The following is a 20,254-nucleotide window of genomic DNA, read 5'->3' as shown; positions in this document are numbered from 1 at the left end:
AATTTTAATTTTCCCTTTGTTTTAGTGTTGTAGGGAAATTTTAAGTTAATTACAAGTGCACTTCATGAAAAATAGAACTTGTAACTTACTATTTATTTCCCCCTTGTTGCTTTTTGGCTTTTTAAGTCATTGTAGGAACTTTTTAGACATATTACAAGTGAACTTTAAATTATAAAGTTTAAATAAAACTTGTAATTCATTTAAAAAGTTCCACTTAAGTGATTTTAAGTTATGGTAGGGGTTTTTCTCCTCCATTACAAGTTTTATAAAGTCACTTTTAGTTGTAGAAGGAATTTTATTTTCCCTTTACTAGTCTTTTGTTTTAAAACTTGTAAAGGGAGTTTTATTTCCCTATTACAAGTATTTTAAACTTGTTTGCTCTTAAAACCCCGATTTTGCCTTATGAGGGGAAAAGTGAACATTTTAAACATGCAAAAAGGTTTGAGAAACTTGTTTTTCCTTATTGCATGCATTTTTAAACTTGTTGTTCTTTCCCAAGAACCCGACCAGCCTTGTTGAAGGATTTTGTTGACAATTTCCGCCGATTTTTGTTGAGAAATCTTAGGAGGAGGAAGGCGTTTTGAATTCCTTGCTATTTTTATGCATTTTCCAACTCTCTTCATGCCATTTGGAAGACATTATCGCTGGTTTTATGGTGTTTTAACAGCAAAAACGTGTTTGAAAAATGCCACGATTTTCCTCATCTAAGTGCCACGAATCTTACTTCTTCCAAGTCGTTTTTTCTTGTCTTGCCTAGGCGTGGAGGTTGGATGTCTTTCTTGACCGATTCTTCATGCTATTAATGGGCGTTTTGATACATATGGCATTTTGGCAAAAACGTGGCTAGGGTTTTGGAATGTGATTTCTTATCTATTTAAGAGTTTTCCTCTCTTCTTTCAAGAACTGTTTCTTGCTTCTTGGAGGATGTTTTGATTGATCAAGGTATGTTCTTTTCTCTTTTTTTTGTTTTCATTTCTTGTTTGTTTGGGTTTCCTTGATCAATTTGTATATATTTTAGTTTTGTTAGTTCTTGCCTAAAATCGGTTTTGTGAGAGATTTTCCCCCTTTGTTCCAAGTTTGCAAAGCAATTTGTGAATTGCATTGTCTTTCCCCATTTTCCCTCTTTACTTGCATTCGGGATTTAAAAACCCAATTGTAAGCAAGATGAAAATAATTGATCTACCCCTTTTGTTGGAAAATTTTAACCATCTTTAGGTGAAATTTCAAGTTTCTAAGTTGAAAAATGTTCATCCTTTCGAAATCGGTTTTTAAAATCTGATTACAAGTTGAAAGTTCTTCCCATTTTCATAAAGCTGATCTTCCCAAAATCTTTCCATTTTCAATACCATCATCCGTACCTACCATTCCCGTCATTTCCCACATAACAAATTCTCATTTTTCGCCCAATTCTTCATTTTTCTTTTTACAAGTATACTTGCATTCGGGTTTCAAAAATCCGATTGCACATTTGTTCTTCCCCACTTGTATACTTGTAAAACATTCCCCAAGATCCGAAATTGGTCAAAAGCCAAGTTTCAAACATCCTTATTTATTTCCTATCTTCCTCTCACAAAGTTGTGAAGTGCAAGGGTTAGAATTTTTCCCATTTGAAGAAGAGAAGATGTTAGTTGCAGCTGATCTTGATGTTGCTTTGACACTTTTAACTCTTCATCGCAGCGTACCAGGTCGTTCTTCAATGTTAGATTTGTCATCATCTTCCGTTCCAAAGAAGATGAAATATAAATTTGATAAGTACCAGACTGAAGTTTCCCCTTCACAAGTTTCTTCTCCTTTTGGATCATATCAAGGACGGAAATAGGGCATGTTAACATGTCAGACTTCATCAAAAGGGTGGAGGATCCACAAGATAGTAATATGTAGCAATTGTTGGACAGCCACATTCATCATGCTTCTTCTTTTCCAGTGGCTGCCCTAGAACCTGAATTTGTTCTTGCTTGTGCTCACCATTTCAACAAAGAGACAAGAACTATCAGAAATGATGATGGGGAGGCAATAATCCGTCTTGATGCGGATACTATTGACAAAGTTTTCATAATACCATCAGCACCTGTGTATATGGAGATTTCCAAAGAGAGTGCAACTGATTATTATGTCAAGAGGGAAAAAGATTGTAAACACCACATTAACAGGTGGATCCATGAGCCACGTGCCGCTTTCACAAGGTGGGCTAAGTTGTACAATTGTGACTTCAAGTGGGAAATTGGAGACATCATTACTCTTCTCAACAGGATGTTGGGTCTAGAGCATTCTAATGTTTTTGAGCCCTGGAGGTATCAGTTTATCATGTTTATAAGGCAGTCCCATCACATCTCATGGGGAGAAATTATCAGTGATGCCTTGTGTGAACAACTTGCAGCAGTCCCTACTACCATGACATTCTATATGAACTCATACTTGGTGTATTTAGCAGCATCACTTAGACATTTCCCTGGTCTTTCTACCAAGGGTGATCGCTCGCTTATACCTGTGTGGGAGTATTATGATCAGCTGCCTTTGAGACCCAGCATATTACATTTCAGGAGGGTTCGGGATGCATTCTTTGGTTATTTCATGTGTCAGTTTGATAAGACTCTAAAGAATTAGTATTAGATGAGACATGGGAAAGGGTGAATGAATATGGTTGCTTGTTCCTTCAATTCCCGACTTTCACTTACATGAGAGTTGGATGTTACAGCGGGCAGCCATACATGCTCCCTAGATACTCAACTGAGAAGATTATTCTTATGGAATTGGGAAGACAGATCATGGCAGTTCATGCACATCAATCTGTCAAGCATAAGGTTGGGATGGGGATTTCTACAACTAACCCATTGAAGATTGGGCAGTATTCCCTTGTTACATCCACCAAAGCCAAAGCTATGGAGACCGAAATGCAGGAGATAAAACTCAAAAGGTTTAAGTCAAGAGATGATTTTGACTACCGAGGTATGGAGAGAATTAAAAAGTTCTTCATACATGTGCATCACATAGAGGATATATGGGTGGATCTTTGTACAGAAAAGGAGGTTCATAAGATGGATTATTGCAAGCTCACCGTTGAGAAGATTATTGATTTGAACCTGATGAACATTCCGCAAGGAATGATTGATGATGGGAATGTGCTTGATCCAGAATATGTTTCACGAAAAGTTGATGAAGCCCCACTTCCTTTAATTCAATGGTCACATAAAGAATGCACTTCCATTCTTGAGAGATTTCAGCCTATCCTAACTAACACCAACACTTGGCTCAAAGGTAATGGTGTTAGACTCATAAAGATCAAGGTTGGAAGAGAAGATGATTCTACAGGACCCCTCAGACGCAAATCTGAAATCCAAATAGATAACAAGGAAGGTGCATCATCTTCGAGCACAAGAATCAAATTGCGAGTTAGTCGGGCAATGGTACTTCCTCCTGAGGAGGCGACCATTTGTGTGAAGGAAAAATCCCAGCTTCACATTCATGTGATTGATCCTGAAGATCCAGAAGAAGAAGAACATTCAAATGATGCTCCTAAGTCGCTAGCTTCAGAGTCACCTCATGAGATTCCCTCCTCAGTTCCCATGGAGTTACCTTTATCTCCTCCTGACACAGATGTGGATGCTTCCTCCATTATTCATGATGTTCCTACAGTAGTGGATGAGTCTCCTCAGGACGCCATCCCCATTTCAACAGTTGAGCCACCTCTTGATTATCAACAAGAGAGTTTGCTAGAAATCTTCGAGGATACTCCTGTACGTATTCATTTGTCAAAGATTGATACCTCTACTTCCGGCTTTGAGGAGTTTATGAGACAATCCTCATGTCCTTTGGTTACCAAGCAAGCAATGGTTGCTATCCAGACAGATACTTCCCCCAGGATGACCACGGCTGTTCAAACAAAAACTGCTTCTCCTCTGCTTTCAGCTGCTACTGAAGGAGAGCTAATGGCTTTACCTCCATGGCTCAGTTCTTTCACTCCCAAGAGAAAGAAGCAGGAAATTTCTCCTGATGTCTTTGATTATCAGCAATTTAGGCAATCAAGACCCAAGGTTGCTAAAAGAGCTAAGACAATCTCAAGGGTGACAGTTGACAGTAACAAGATGAAGGTGGCTAAAATTGTTGAACCTCTTGTAGACAAGCCACATGAGATGCAAGCTACTGATTACAAGTTCACAAGGATAGAGTTGGGTAAGCAAACACATGAAGTGGTCAAGCATGATGCCCAGCATTTTGTAGCTTCACTAGTACAACGGTATGATAAGCTTCTCGCGAAGAAAGACAAGCTAGAAGAGGAGAATAGGCAACTTGTTGCAGCTGTTCAAAAGATCACCAAATTCGCTAGTGAAGGGAGCAATCCTTCAAGTTCTTCCGGTCCACAAGAATTAATTCAAGGAGTTGAGAGAGTTGCTCAAAAGGTACAAGCATTGGAATATTGGGTGGATTAACTTCATGATTTATGTGCACAGGTCTTGAAGGAGGTTTTTCAAATGATGGTCAAATTGAAAACCAAACAATTGAACCAAGTTTCTGACACCTTCAAATAGAACTTGGAAAAGGTGGAAGATAGCTTGACAACATGGCTCAAGATTCCTCAACAAAAGTTGAGTGTTCTTCTAGAACATCAAGTTATTCCTTCGAGGGTTATGTATCTAGAATACGAGGAGCTCTTGGAGAAGAAAGCCCTTGTTCTCCAGTCACTTGTTGAAAACATTGATGATTCTATGAAATTGCGATTGGAAGTATTTCAGGATATTGTTTCTCGTTGTGAGAAAGCTTCTTGCAATATCATGGATCACAATGGGGAATTATTATCAGAAGAAAGGGTTCTCTCAAATCTACAATTGAAGATTCATCATGAGTGGAGTAGTGAACCATTTTCAGCTGCATCTATTCAAGCTTTGGTTGCCTATCAAGTCTTCTTGCAGAAAATTCAGTCTTCCTTTGAGAAGAATAATGCCACAATCCTTCGTTGCAGCGATGTTATTGTCAAAACCATGATCGTGGCAAAGAATACCCATGAACCGAATCCCGATGAGCTGCAAATGATCATCCAGAAGTTCAAAGGATTCATGTCTTCACACGCTGCAACCTAAGTGTTTTTCAACACTTGTTGCATTTTTCAAAATTGTAATCTCTTAGTTGTAGTTTCTCTTTTGACATGTTTACTTGTAAAAACATTTTGTAAATTGCAAGTTAAGTCATTACTTGCACTTTTGTAATTACAAGTAGACGAGTTACAAGTCAATTTAGAATAGGACTTGTGACTTTGAATAAGTCATAGTTAGTTATTGAATAAGTCTTGGTGATTGAGAGAATTTCTCAGGTTAGTTAGGATCCTCCCACCTTTTGCTCAAGACTCCTCTCCTATAAATACTTGAGAGGGTATATTGTAATTTTCATCTTTTAGAAAGCAAGCAAAAACTCTGTCAAATTTGCAGCAAAGAAGTCTTTGAGCTTTTATGTGTAAATTGAAGAATTGAAAGGAATAGAAGAAGATTGCTCAAGTTTTGAGTCTTGGTGCTACATTCTTGAGTTTGCGTTCCATATTATCTTTCTTGCAAGTGTTTCTTAAAGAGCTTAATCGAATTTGATTTGCAGTCTTTGTGTTGCAAGTATTGGAGGCTAATATAAATTAGAGTAAACATTCTTCTAGGAAGAGTTGTAAGACTTTGTGCTTACACTTGTTCTTGAAAGAAATTAGAAATAGATTTTGTGATAAGAAATAGTTATGAGTCTTTGAGCTTAAACTAGTTCTTACTGTTTTGTGTAAAAGAGAATAAGATATTTCAGACTTTGTGCTGCTATAATTTGTTCTTGATATTATTAGCATAGAAAAGAGTAGATAGGACTTCATATATTCAAGTCTTTGAGCTTGATATTACTGTCTCGTCCCGAAGGAAGTGACGGAAGTCTTTGAGCTTTCAAGAAACTTCATTTCATTTCTCTCATCTTATTTCAAAAAGTTGTTATTGTTGTTCTGAGTTAACTTGCTATCACTTTTCTATGAAGAGAAAAGGATATTGGCTTTCTTGAAGAAAGACGAAAGACTGTTGTCTCATCCTGTTTAGTTTTAGATTAGATATAGATAGGGGGAGCTTTCCCTTAATTATGAGAGTTTTACTCACACATTGTGGTTGAAGCCACAATTTTGTATATTTCCCCAAGTGTACAAAATTTTCAACCAACAATTTGTCTACTCACCCACATCTCCCAAGGACAAATGTGTGTACATGTGTTTCATAGTTGCCAAGTACTCTATTGTGATGATGAGGACTCCATCCCCATCCTTGTCTCTATACCCATACCCACATCTTATGGTAACTAATTATGTTGAAGATTGTCATACCATTTTTCATTTATTCATGTACCCTTATTCAAATGGCATCCCCATCCTCATACCAGTATCTATACCCCCACATCTCCTAGTGACTATGCCATATATAGAGCACACTTGTATAGGTGGATTGGTAGAGCTTGATTTACTCTTGAATTTGGTACGACTCAAAAACCTACACAATTGAAATTTTGAACAAATAAATTATTCAAGTGACGAATAGAGATAGTTATGGGAGGAGTCTCTCATATGCCAAATTAGCATGCTTGTTGAGTTGTAACCTTGCAAATCACCACGTGTATATATGTATGAGACATAAAGAGAGTTGCAGGAGGAGTCTACACAACATCTAGGTCTAATCACTAGAACTAAAATAGTTGACATGCCCAATAGACCAAATAGGGTTGCAAACATAACATTGGTTGCAGACCAGCACATCAATTCTATTCTTACAACACAGAAATGTGAATGGTGGATTTTTGGCAGTTCTACAATTTGACTGCAAGTTCCATGACACGATATCCATGTTAAGGTCATGATTTTGAAAATCACAACTTGATTATTTCCGATCAGCATCAATGTTCTATTTATTCTAGTTGAAGGAAAATGTCAAGTTTAAATTTTTGAGGTTTTGCTTTTCTCCTTGTGGTAGCATACCTATGCTCAGTCATCTGTACCATAGTTTGAAAACTCAGACTCAGACTCAACTCAACAGCCCAAAATTTTGACTCAAACTCAGGTTTTGGTACAGACTTGGCAAAAAACTCGATAGAGACATGGCAAGAAAAAAAAATTCATAATTACACACAAAAACAGAAATTAATGCATTTAGAGAACATAAAAGTCTAATTTGACTATCAATTTGTCATTATTCAAACATTACACATCATATGATCCTCAAACTCTCAAAATTTGAAATTTCATAGTTTCAAAATCGAATAATACACTATAATACAACAAAATTATAAATAATAAATGTATAAAAGCATAATAATTGTTTACATATGATAATAAGTCAAAATGAAAAAACAACCAAATACAATCTACATCTTCATCTTTCCCCTCTTAGCATAACTTAATTTTTCAAGACTTGAACTAAATGGTAAGTCAACTTCAAAATGATGATAGACTGTTTCTTCAAAAGTGTCTTTGTTTTCCTCCATTGCATCCATTTTGCTGCTTCTGTTTGATGATTTGATCAACTTTGAATCCTTAAGAATTCTCTTCTCAAACTGTCTTCTTGCTATGTTGATGCTTAAGTGGGTGAAATGGGTGGATAAGAGCAAACAATGACCAAAAAAAGTTGAAATTTCACTTTAAAAAGTGCAGCTATTAGGTCCAAGCATCAGATAGAAGAGTCTGAGCTCAAGACTTGAGAATCCGAGCCTAAGACTCGGAGAATCTTGGAGTAGCACTCAGCTGAGAACTCTCCAAAAGTCAGCCAGACACAGCATGGGAATCTGGTCAACTCGGGAGTTTGCAAAGTACTCAGAGAGTCTTCAAACTATGATCTGTACATTGTATCAGATGTCTCATACCTAATATATAGAGGATGTCAAAACAAGGAGGAAAATATCAAGTCAATGTGACATTAGACAATCATGTTATTATTTGGGTTATCCATTATACCTTAGGCTGTATGTTTCATGTATTTGGTAGTTTGACATTATCCTTAAGAATTTGTGTCATGTAGATGACTAGGGTAGTTGGTTGTACCCAGCAACCCCATGTATATCTTGTTGGCCCTAGAGTTAGAGAGACTTACATGCTTGTCTATCCTGTTGTTGGGAGATTCATTGAACTTTTAACAATGATGAGTTGGTGCGGTAGGCTGGCAAATCAGGTCTAGGCCCATGTTGTGGTCATCTTTTTTCATTAATAACAGTTTTGACACTTTCCATCCGAAATGGACTGTTTTGTTTTTATGTTATCTTCCAATTTCAAGTTGTGTCCACTCTGTTTATTACACTACTTCTAAATTAAAACTGCTCTGTTGAAATGCTGGCTTCTTCTCTCAACTAATGCAGTAGTTGGCTATCCTCACTTCTTGACTATTTGACTTATCCTACTCATTTTTTATTGGCATGGTCATTAACCTCATATGCTCTCCTCTCAGCATTACTGTCACTATATGATCAAGTATTTTATGCAGATAACTTAAGCCTTTCCAAAGCTATCATTTTCCCATAAATTTTGCAATTACTTTCTGCAATACACTTGGCAGATTAATGAGGACACAAAATAATCTACCTCTCAAACAGCATTGTTTAAACCTTCAATAATCAAAACAAGTTGTTCACAACAACTCTATTATGAGGATCAAATCGTGAAATACAGAAATTCACAGCCTTCGACGTTGAATCCATACTCCTGATCTGCAGACTTAGTTTCTAGGTGCCACTTCAAAGCACGCAAGAAGTTATACCAATTCAAGTAGTTTTCAAGCATGAATTCCCTTATTTTTACACAGTCAATACAGCTCTAGTTTTGAAAATCAGGCACAGGTAAGACTACAACGTTCAGACCTTTCCTGTACTATAATGTGAGCATTGATAAAAGAAATTGTCTGATTGAAGTTTAAACTATGAATCATAGAACTATTTTTATATTCCAGAAGAATACAGGGAAGTTCAGATAACTAACAGATGTAGCTCGTTGAAGATCAGGTGTGCGCTTATTTAAGAGAACCTTCTCCTCTTGTGTAAATAACTGGCGACGCTCTGAAATTTACATAGGCAATAAAAATTATTTTTTCTTTTTAAAAATTAGAGAAATAAGTCAAAATTTGAAGTCATCATCTAGTCAAATAACAAAGAGCTAAATCTTTGTTGGATGTTACAAAGAAAAATGCCTCAGAACCAGCAGAAATACCACCTCTATCTGCTACAAAGAGACGAAGGTGTGTCTGCTATAAAGTTAAGGTGACCTTACTGACATCTGTGCAAAAACAATTGCAAAAAAAAGTTGATCTTACAAGCCCAAATTGTTTTGGCCTCATCCAATACATTACACTACAGATGAAATGTCATATCCCTGAAAAATAGTAATTATTATTTATTATATACTATAATAATTGCAAATGATTGATTAAGCTAATAAGCATCGTCATGGAGATAGTTGAACATTTTGATTATGATGAATGCATAATCAATATTCTTACACATTTTATGATAATTATTATTGACAGATGAGTCACTCTTTATTGATGTTCATTTCATTCTGATATCAAAAACTGATGTTGTTTTCCCTGGTGCATGTGATGTAGGGATGCCCAATTAGCAATGGCCAGGGCAGAGTATCATGAGGGAGAAAGCACTTTATATACATATGGTGAGAGGTGAGACTGTGATGAGTACACACACTCACACATAGCAGTTTGAGTTTTACACTGCATGGTTACTTGAAATCACAAGTCTAGTCAGTATATGGTCTGAGTCTCGGGTCAGAATGTGTGTGCATGTGTATTTATATTAAAAAACACCATTGTATAGAGTCATAGACTGCACTTTTATAATTCTTATACGGCATTGAGCTGTTAGAGATTGTGGTGCTCACCTGAGATCTAATTTGATTCAACAAATGTAATCTTCTTTGGTTGACTATTGTATTGATCTATTTAAAAGAAAGAGGTTAGGCAATAGGCATACCACGAGCAGGTGATGACCACAACTATAAGTTTGTTGGGAAACAGAGGATTTGTTGTGGCATTCAGCAACAAATGTTGCATGGCTGACCCAAGATACCCAACATAAACATGGAGTGGAATCAACTTTTCCTGGTGGTTAACTACTCAACCATGTCGATGATCCAGTCAGTCGGTGCATGATCTTAACATTGTGAATCCCATCAGAAACCAAGACCAAACTCTATCCTTGTCTTTATTTGATTAAAAATTAAAATCATACCAATATCTCACCTCGTGATATTATTTAAAACCTGATCTTGCTAGCCTATTTCTTGATTCAGAGCTACTGTTGGAATACTGAAATCAAACGAGTAGAATACAAAGGTGCAATTGCTTATAGGGTGTACTGGGAATCTCTTTGACTGTCTTAGCTAGGTTTGCCATGGAGCGTCATTAATCTACTGCTCCCCGACCGAGTCAGCTTGGGGGAGGGTTATTGCTAGCTTATTATAACTTATTCTAGCATGGTAAGGGATAAGATTATTGCCCAACAACTTTGTGGGTGTATATAACGTTGTGTTTTAAGGCAATGACCAAAACATAGTTACTAGGCTAGAACTTGGCAATCTAATTTTTGACTCAGACTTGGACTCACCAAAAAGACTCATCTTGGAAATTTTGAAAAAAACTTGATATATAGATATTTTTTAACACATCCTTTTCTATCACCTTCTCTCAATCAAATTTAAAGACAGAAAACTAGTCAATTAATGCTACTTTGCTCACATACACAAGTACAAATAAAAAAATGAGAACCAAAGCAGATTTGAGCTAAAGAAAACATGATTTTTTAATATATTAATATTATTATATTTTTTGTTTTTTTTGGTCTACAAAAGTCATAGATTAGAATATCGATGTCATCAAAAACAGTAAGTACAAAATATAATCATGGACTAAGGTAGAAAGATGCCTGCATCACTCAGCCCAGCATCACTAGCTCTACAATGGATCCTACACTCACATCTCAGGTAGGTTTTCAATTTTGTTACAATTATGATACCAACACATACTGGCAACATCTACAAGATACATGCAATAATACCTCTTACAAACATCTGAGAACTCAACAAGAATTTGATGGTACCCTGATTTGAGATCTTGCCTAGCAAAGAATTTGCCAAAAAGCTGGTCCAGTAGGCCCTCAATCCTTGGAAGAGGGTAATGATTCTACATAATGATCTTGTTGAGAGCTTTGTAGTTGATGCAAAACCTGCATGAGAAAATACTTATCTGGCACAAGCAAAATGGAGCTGTCACAAGGTGAAGAGCTAGGCCCCTCGTGTTCCTTCTCCATAAGTTCATGGATCTGCTGTATAATCTCTTCATTCTCAAGAAATGAATGGCAATATACAGAGGCATTAGGAAGAGATAATTTAGGAATTGTTTAATTTGCACCACTTGCCAATCTTGAATTGCTTCTTTTTCTCTTCAAGCATTGTCTTCTTTTGGCAATAATGGTCCTTTTCCTTGTTACTTTGAATTCTATTTGGCTCAATAGATAAGAGTTCTTATTCTACAACCTATCTTGGAACTTGGAATCTTCATTCTTGGACTAGTGCCTGGCTTTCAATCTTACAAGCTTGCCTATAGGCTTCTCCCAAGAAAGAGATATGAAGGAACTCCATGTCGGTCTACATATATCATCTCCAGCCAACCTATAATTCAAAAATTGAGATTTTACTTATTTCCTTAGATGTTCGACTTGGAAATCTAAGTATGGAATTCATCAATATATTCTTAAACAGGGTGATGACAACCTTAGCAAAGTTGAGAATACTCAATGTACTTATCATCACAGTTTCCAACAAGGTAATAGGCTTCTTTCGGAGCTCCACAAAGCCATTATAAGTAGCTACAGGTGTAAAATCATCTCTGTGGCTAGCATGTCATTATTCCACTATTTCTTTATAGAAAGAGAACTCTCAAAAGGACACAGGTGATCTTTTCTTGATAAAATACCAATTAGCTGCATAATATGAGAAAACGAGACTTGGCCAATTATAGTCAATTATCTAGAACACCAACATCTACTTCACCTTCAAAAGTAAAGAGATCCAAATTTGCTCCTACCTTATATGGTATTTGGTGTCGAAACCGGAAACAGTCTACATGTTGATAAAGTCAACTGAAATCAAGGGGACTGAACATATCGTAGAAGTTGACAACAAAGTGATCAATGATCCTAGATTTTTCCCATGCATATTGCTGCTTGAAATCATCTATATGTCATTGCAAGCATTCTCGATCATCTTTTTAAATATCTCCAAAGTCATAACCTCCAGCCTAGATTTTTCTATTATCTGTTGAGAACGGAGATGAAAAAACTAGCGAGTACTTGCTAACAAAAAAACCAAAGTAATCACCCGCATAAATCAGGGCCAAGTTTTAGATATAAATTGCCCCAAAATTTTTCAAAAGGATCACCTGAATTGAAGGAAACTTGTCAACTCACATTTTCCAAAAAACTTGGCAAGCAGTTCAGTCTGAGAGAGTGACACAATTTTCATTTTTTGTCCTCAATTTGTGAATGAACTCCTTGACCAAAAGGTAGGGCACGATTCGGAATTTTTTAATTGTTGTGAATGGATTTAGGTAACAATTCAAAAAAAATCCAATTGCTGTGAATGGATTTAAGGCACAATTCAAAAAAAAATCCAATTGCTGCAAATGAAGGATTTAGGGCACGATTTAAGAATTTTTCCATTTCAAATTTTCCAACTGTATCTTCACCTCTCACACTTCAAGCTCCCAAGTTCCAGGTTTCACCTTTATTCATAGTCCCTCATGTAGTGCTTACTGCCAATAATACTCACCAATTTTTTGCCTTAATATAGATTGATGAATGTTCACGATAAGAATAAATACATAAACAAAACAAAGACATATTAAAGAAAAAGTAAGCATACATAATAAATATATGCATTCTCAGCTAGTTTCACTAATGCTCACCTTAAGAAAAACAGGAAGAAGAGTCATGGGTTTCAAAGCTAAGTTTCCAATGGTCAAACCTCATCTAAGTGTCTATGAGACAAAACGAAGAGAGATTTAGATGAGAAACTCTAATACCTGTAGAATGTGATAGGAAGTGTATGCTAAGATATCATTACTAAGTGGAAAGTGTTGACGTGTCTGAAATCGCATTGCTGCAAACTCCATACGGCCAACACAGAATAGAATAACCAGCTGAGTATCCTATCCTCTCTTGAGATAAGGAAGTCCCTAATGCTATTTTTTATATATTTGATCAAAGGGGGCAACCTCAAGGTTTCGTTTGTCAGGTCTTGACTACGGGATTTCTCAGTGGTTTGATGTGTTTATGCTGGAAACACAAGGGGGACTTACGTTGAAATAGGCAATTTATAGATAAGTTCCTTGGAACTTTTATAATCTTTCTATCAAATGATTTCGGTTTAGTTGATACTGTTTTTTAATGGGACTGCGGATTTTCTGGATTAAAAAAAGGGGAAAAAGGAGGGAAGGATAGGGAGAGAGAGATACATGAAATATAAATTTTAACTAATATAGCAGTTTCATCAAACAGACGGAAGCCTCCAAATAACAAGACTAAGCATTACCAGCTACTCAAGCACAGTGTTTGCATAAATCTAGTGCAATCTTCAAAGGAAAATAAGATTTTTCATGTTATCACGTACAACATCAGAACTTTTACATTCATAGTGAGTATTCAATAACCGAACTAAGCATGAAAGGTCCAGATTAACCATGCAGAGAGAAAGGCAATCAGCCGTTCCCCAATGGTGTGGATTGCGAGGATTCTATCAGATGTTTGCTTGAAAATGTTATGTAAAGGAAATAAACATAACTGAAAGATTTCTAAATTGAGTGAAGAAGGAGACCATGCACTCACAAGGAAACTTGAAAACAGTCTTAATCTTTGCATTAATTCCTGTAAATTTCGCCAGAGCTTTTGCAACAATCCAAGAACTTCTTACAAAATGAGGGAAAACCAATCCCTTAAATAGGCTTCAAAACAGGATGAATGGCCCAGATTTAATCTAAACAAGTGGCCCAGATTCATCCATAAAACATGGCTGCCCATATCCATAAATGGGAGGCAAATATCAACAACCACCCCAAAATGGGCAATAACTACCCAAAAAGGTAATTACAACAATTTCAGAAATAATCCAAAAAGGTGCATTAATAAACTTTTACATTTTGTTGACTAAAAGTCAAATGTCACCTTTTGGTGCAAAAGTGCACTTTTAAGACTTATAGAGAAAAAAGCACTTTTGAGAAATCACTTTTCTTTTTCAGCTCTAGATTCCTTTTCTAGAAATTCATCTTCATCATGCAAATATTCCCGCCATAGATCACGACCTGCTGCCCGTTCCTCACGAACATATTCCTGGAACCCGATGCATAATTTGAAAAGCAGATTGAATGGAGGCATAGGAGGAGGGCAAATTTTGTATTGCATGCCTTCGAGATACTAGTCTACGTGTTTTTAACCGTCCTTCCAGCTGGAGCGATTACGCTCAAAGCATAGCATGTCTGAATGGAACTGACCAGCAAAACTCAAGTCTTTAGCGGAATAGGTAATCCTATCCGTTCCCAATCTTTCTTCCCAGTCCGGCTGGATTGCATCATTGGACAAGTCGTTTACCCATCCCGAAACCATTGATCGAAGGATTGTCTTACCTAGTTCTTGCATGTTTCCCAGAATCACCTCACACGCGTCATTTCTTTGTCAATGATTTCTCTAGTGTCATTTTTCATGTTGATAGTCCAATACCATTCCTTAAGAGTGCTGATGCTATGAGGATCTAGGATAGCGGACAATGTAGGAATCTGCGCGTGTGTCCAGAAAAGAGCTCTCGTGAGGGGAAGGGTAGTGGCAGCCACTTCGTGCATTTGGAGGGATTCCCTCTTTACCTCTAATAGCCGGACCAAGGTGGTCTCTCGATGTGAGCCATCTCTTTTACTTCCTCGAGGATTTGCTCTCCTCTCCCTTTGATGCCTTGTATCCATTCTCTGACGGCCCTTGCAGTATCCCGTACTCCTTCAAATTTTGTTGTTGTTCTCTGTGCTAATGTTGTCGGGGGAATATGGGATTCGGAAGCATCATGTAGTGGCCTCAGGAGCTGATTGATGTATCCCTCAGCCTGCTCAGCACGAGTCCGATACATGTTCTTTTCAGCTATTATCTCTTCAAGCTGCCTGAGTATATTCTGCACTAAATCTTTGAATTCTTCTTTTTCTTGCTCCTTGGTGGCGCGTCCAATGGGGACAGTCGTGATGCTATAATCCGCCAGTGTGATCTGATCTGCTAGCTTGTCTACAGGCGGGGTGGCGATGTGAAGAGTGTGGTTCCTTTGCTCATCCTTAGTCACTCTCGAATACGCCTTGGGCTTTTTCTTCCCCTTAGCTTTTGCTTGGTCTATGCGCGAGAAAATGTCCTCCAGATCAATAGGGGGTTTGGGCTTTTTCTTCCCCTTAGCTTTTGCTTGGTCTATGCGCAAGAAAATGTCCTCCAGATCAATAGGGGGTTTGGTGGCAGCTTTGCGCTGGGCTCTGGCAATCAACCATTCTTGAGGTACTGCCTGGGCTAATGATATGACTAAGTTTGCATTGTGTTCCTTGATGTTCTCAACTGACTCATCACAGATTCGTAGCTGCTCTGACACTGGAGGGGTGGAAGAGGTGCCAAGTTCCTTACTTGCATCTGAACTTTCTCCCATTTCACTGAACAGTTGTCTGGTATTTTCACGTGATGGTTGCTCTTCAGTCCTTTCGAGCTCGCGAGTCTCCTCTGTCCTTTGCTTTCCTTCAACAGTAGAGTCATCTTTGGTTGTATTGTGGGGCAGCAACTCATGGCGGCTTTGTTGAGTGGGTTCATGCACCTCGATCCCTTGAATGGATGGAATTTCTCCTTCCACTGTTCGGTTACCTGGCTTGGTTGGTTCAGTGGCTCTTAGCTCAGTTTCTAGCACGTTGGGCACAGGAGGATCATTGGCTTCAAACAAATCAATGTCACTCTGGGAAGGGGGAGCAGGTATATAATCTAATTCCACTACATCGTCGGACGAACTAGGGTCCTTTGACGATGAAGTGACCTCTAGTCTCCTTATAGGAATCTTCTTCCTTCTTGTTCTCTTGGACGTTCGAGTTCCTCTGCAAGCCTTAGCTTTCTTTCTCTTCTCAGGTTTCTCAATTTCTTCCCTGGGTGGACTGGACGTTCCCTCATCTTCGGAGGACTGAGAATCAAGGCTACCCATTAGGTGGTAGGTGAACTGGACTCCTTCGTGAATTAGCCTCTCAATATGTTGATGTAACCATTGATCTGTGTACCTTGCTGGGGCTGCCATGACTGCCTCAAAATCAGTGATTGGGTCCTGGGACCAATCAACGCCTGGCAAGAGATGCCTTACTGCTTCAAACTCTCGGACCTGGAGGCAATTCCCTGAATCTGTGAACTGATCTGGGACCCGACGGTATTCAAAGAGTCGCATTTGCTGCACACTCAGCCTAGAATACTCACGTCTCCAGACCTCATAGTCATCAGAGCAATTCTTCCAAGAGTCTTCAACTGATTCTTTTGCTCTGTACCGCCTGCCATAGGCTCTCTTCACCAAATTATCGTGATCGAAATATTTTCTCGGAAAATGGTCCTGTAGGCCATAAGAGGCCAGCTCTGCGAGGGATTCCTCTGCTAGGGTGGGAGTCTTCAGGTGGACATCCTAATTGCCTATGACCATGGGGAATGCGAATCCAGCCTGCTTGCTTTCTCTGAGTAAGATGTCGGCCGGACGTGACTGCCTTGCGACCTCCATAAGAATTATTTTGTCGGTTGGGTACCGTGGAAGTCGGAGAGGGGCACCATCAAAGCCTGCTATTCGGATATAGGAGAACCTTGGGAACTGAATGAACCAGGCTCCATACCTCTGTACTAGAATAGTAGCTTGCCCTAAAAGCCTTATGTGTAATCCTCCCTGCATTAGCCTAACCAGGCACATTGTGAAGGCGTCATTGACGCGCTCATATTGGCCAGCTGCATAAGCTGGGCTGCTCTTTTCCCTCTGAGCAATATCTTGGTAGTGCAGCTGCGGGTAACAATCATAGACCTTCACCTGACCAGGCCCATTCCCGATTTCACCTTTCATTATCAAACCTGGCAGCGGCTGGTTCTTGGCAAACATGTAGACCAAATAAGAGGTCATAGTGAAGTATTTCTTCGTTTCAAGCTCTATCAGCTGGGTGTGGATGTTGTCGCTTATGATCTGGGCCCAGTCAAACTTCCCAGCGAAGACTTGCTCTGTAAAATAGAACATCCACTCTTCAAAGTAGTTGGATTTAGGAAGTCCCATGACTCGGCTGAGTAATGTGACCATATCCCCATGCTCATTATGAAAATCACTTCTTGGGGTCTTTTTCCCAATTTTGGCGCTCAGAAGCCTTCTCTCTTTGTACCACTCTTCGTTGATCAATGCTCTGCATCGGGCCGGATTCATGTCATATGCCCCCTGTGCTTCATCTATAGTTGTGTTCGTGGGATTGTTTGGAAAGGGAATGTCGAATGCATCGCCAATGGCCTCAGGAAAGAAGTTGGCGATGGTCATGTACTCGAGGAGCACCAGTCTGGAATTTGGCTGATAATGTCGGGCAGCCTCTACCACCAAGTCATAGTTCTGTACTGCTGGAGGAAATCCCGTCGCTTGGGCGATGCCACTTTCCACCATCTGTCTAGGCTTGCCATATGCGTTAGGAGAGAAGACCCGATTCCTGAAGTCCTGGATGTCGATATGGCCTAGGTCGGTATCACCGATATTGTCCCAGACGCTCTGAACCTTTGACTCCCTCAATCCTCCTCTTTGATACTAATACTTCATCCTTTCAATTTTGTGTGGGATATCCGATTTGGATGCTCGCGATGTCTCGGCTGTAGTGGGCGTCTTTGATGATTCTACCGCCGATTTAGGCATTTATCTTGCACAGCCGGATGCGGATTACGAGGCGATACACAAAGAAGTAAGGCGGGTTAGATAGAGAATACTCCAGCATTCAAGGATTAATTCAAAATTGAGATTGGGCATGGAGCGACATTTCTATCTAAAAGCTTGATTGATTTTAAACCAAAGTATTCATGAAGATTTTGATCGCGAATTTATACTTAGCACTTTCTGGATTAATTCTCAACAGGGACAAAGCTTGAAAAATTCTCCTAAGTTTGAAAATGCAATTTCTGGTTAAACCTTAGGAGCAAATTCTAAATTTTGACTGCTTTGAATGACGTTTTCAAGCGAAAAAGATGCAGATTTCGAAAATTTAAGCATTTTAATCAGTTTTGCACAGGCGTCCATTTGATTAATAAGCATTTCAGATGATCAAGAGAGACAAAGCGCACTTACCTGATGAGAGTGGATGACGAGAAATTGCCTGACCTTGCTGCGTAAAGACAAATGGACAATTCTACAAAGTTTCGAATTCCAACGGTTATCTCCTTGATTCAAATTTTTGCAGTTGTTAGATGGAAAAGAATTTATCATTTTTAAACGTTTTTACCTTGGGCAATTGGTAATCTGAACTTGAATGATTTGGAATAGTTTATGCAGCGTTTTACCTTGAATGCAAATCGTGCTTCCTGGCTCTATCTTTCAAATCATTCCGCGATCCCTTTCTTACGCAAACTTTGGCAATATGGAGGGGTTTATGGCGTTTTGAAAGCTTCTTACAGCACGACTCTGGAGTTTTGAAGAGCTCCTGCAAATTATAAAATCCTAACTCTCATCTGCTTTCTAGTGAATTTCGGAGAAGTAGGGGACTTTGGAATTTCAACTGCGTTTTATCTTCAATCTTCGAATTTCTTGCATTGCTTCTTCGCGTTGCAGTTTTTGAAGTTTATGGCGAATTCAAGAGCATTGGCGCTATTCTGCAAATTTCAAATTGCGATTTCTAAAACCCTAAGGACGAACTTCAGACCATTGGGTGCCTTCTGCAAGTTACACAAACTTTGAAGCTGTTGCATCCCTCGCGATTTTCGCGTCCTTGGCGATTTCAGAGTTTTTGGATGAATTTTAACGCCTTTATCAATTTCGGACCTTCAACGCCTCTTCTCGCAAACTTGGAAGTGTTTCAGATGTCTATCATGTTTGGGATTTCACGTTTTAAGGCGTTTTGCGATTTTTAGGGTAATATGTTTCGGACCCTAGCGCATGTTTCGTAACTTTTAAAAAACTTCGGACCCTAGAACGCTTGTGACTCCCAAATGTTTCGTAAGAAAGGGATCGCATAATAATTGTATAAAAGCATAATAATTGTTTACATATGATAATAAGTCAAAATGAAAAAACAACCAAATACAATCTACATCTTCATCTTTCCCCTATTTGAGTGTATTGTCCTCATGCACATCTAGGCCCTAGACCAGTTGTATCCTAACATATTTGTTATTTGCATTATAATTCAATAACATATTTGAAGCTATTTGAGTGTATTGTCCTCATGCACAATACCTCCCCAAACTCCCAAATTACAAATCTCCTAAATTATTGAACAAACAACAATGTTGCTATACATCCATGGTGCTCCATCAAGTTTACTTGTGACTCTCATGAGGGTATAATTCCTAAGATCCACAAACTCTTGAACTAACTGCACGGACATCCATGTTAAACTTCATCTACACTAGATCCCTTCCTATCTTCTAAGTGTGAGCTACTTAAAATACATGTACTTCATCAACAAATTTTTCACCACTATCAACATCCAGTGGATCTTCAACAATGGTTGTATTAGCTTCATTTGATTTGTCTTTGAGCTTTCCCTTGAGAAAATCATTGGCTAAACTTCTATAGTTCCAAGTTGTTGTAATGTCCCCACTTTGAAATATGATTTTATAATAAATGTAGCAATCACTATTAATTAATTAATATTTAATGCATGTTTGTTTGATATTATTATTAATTAATTGATATTTTATTATTAATTATTTAATATTTAATGAGTTTTTGTTTGATATTAATATTATTATTAATTAATGAATATTTGATAATATTATTTAATAAATATTAATTAAAGAATGTTTGATAATATTATTAATTAATTAATATTTATTAAATGATGATATTCATGAAATGTTTGGGATGAAATAAATTAATAAATGGGTCCCTAATCTCCAAAGAGGTCCCACGTAATCCTAAGGCACAACTCCTTGGAAAAGTCACCCCCCTTTGAATAGTGGTGACTCTTCCTTGAGCCATCACCCTCCCTTGCTCATATAAAGCATCCAG

The 20,254-nt window shown here is 38.1% G+C and overlaps 1 protein-coding gene across 3 annotated transcripts in view; it reads right to left on the bottom strand.

Moving 5' to 3' along the window:
• Nucleotides 1–20,254, bottom strand: part of LOC131068483 (ankyrin repeat domain-containing protein, chloroplastic) — a 90,113-nt gene that overhangs the window by 47,132 nt on the left and 22,727 nt on the right. For all 3 annotated transcript variants that reach the window (XM_058003664.2, XM_058003666.2, XM_058003667.2), the window contains exon 2: nucleotides 8,960–9,036. In XM_058003664.2, coding sequence (XP_057859647.2) covers nucleotides 8,960–9,036 — 77 coding nt within the window. The remainder of the gene's footprint in view (nucleotides 1–8,959; nucleotides 9,037–20,254) is intronic.

This window comes from Cryptomeria japonica, chromosome 3, assembly GCF_030272615.1.
Source record: "Cryptomeria japonica chromosome 3, Sugi_1.0, whole genome shotgun sequence".
Lineage (NCBI taxonomy): Eukaryota > Viridiplantae > Streptophyta > Pinopsida > Cupressales > Cupressaceae > Cryptomeria > Cryptomeria japonica.
The sequence above is the reverse complement of the archived record's forward strand: the minus strand, read 5'-3'. Positions and strand labels throughout refer to the sequence as shown.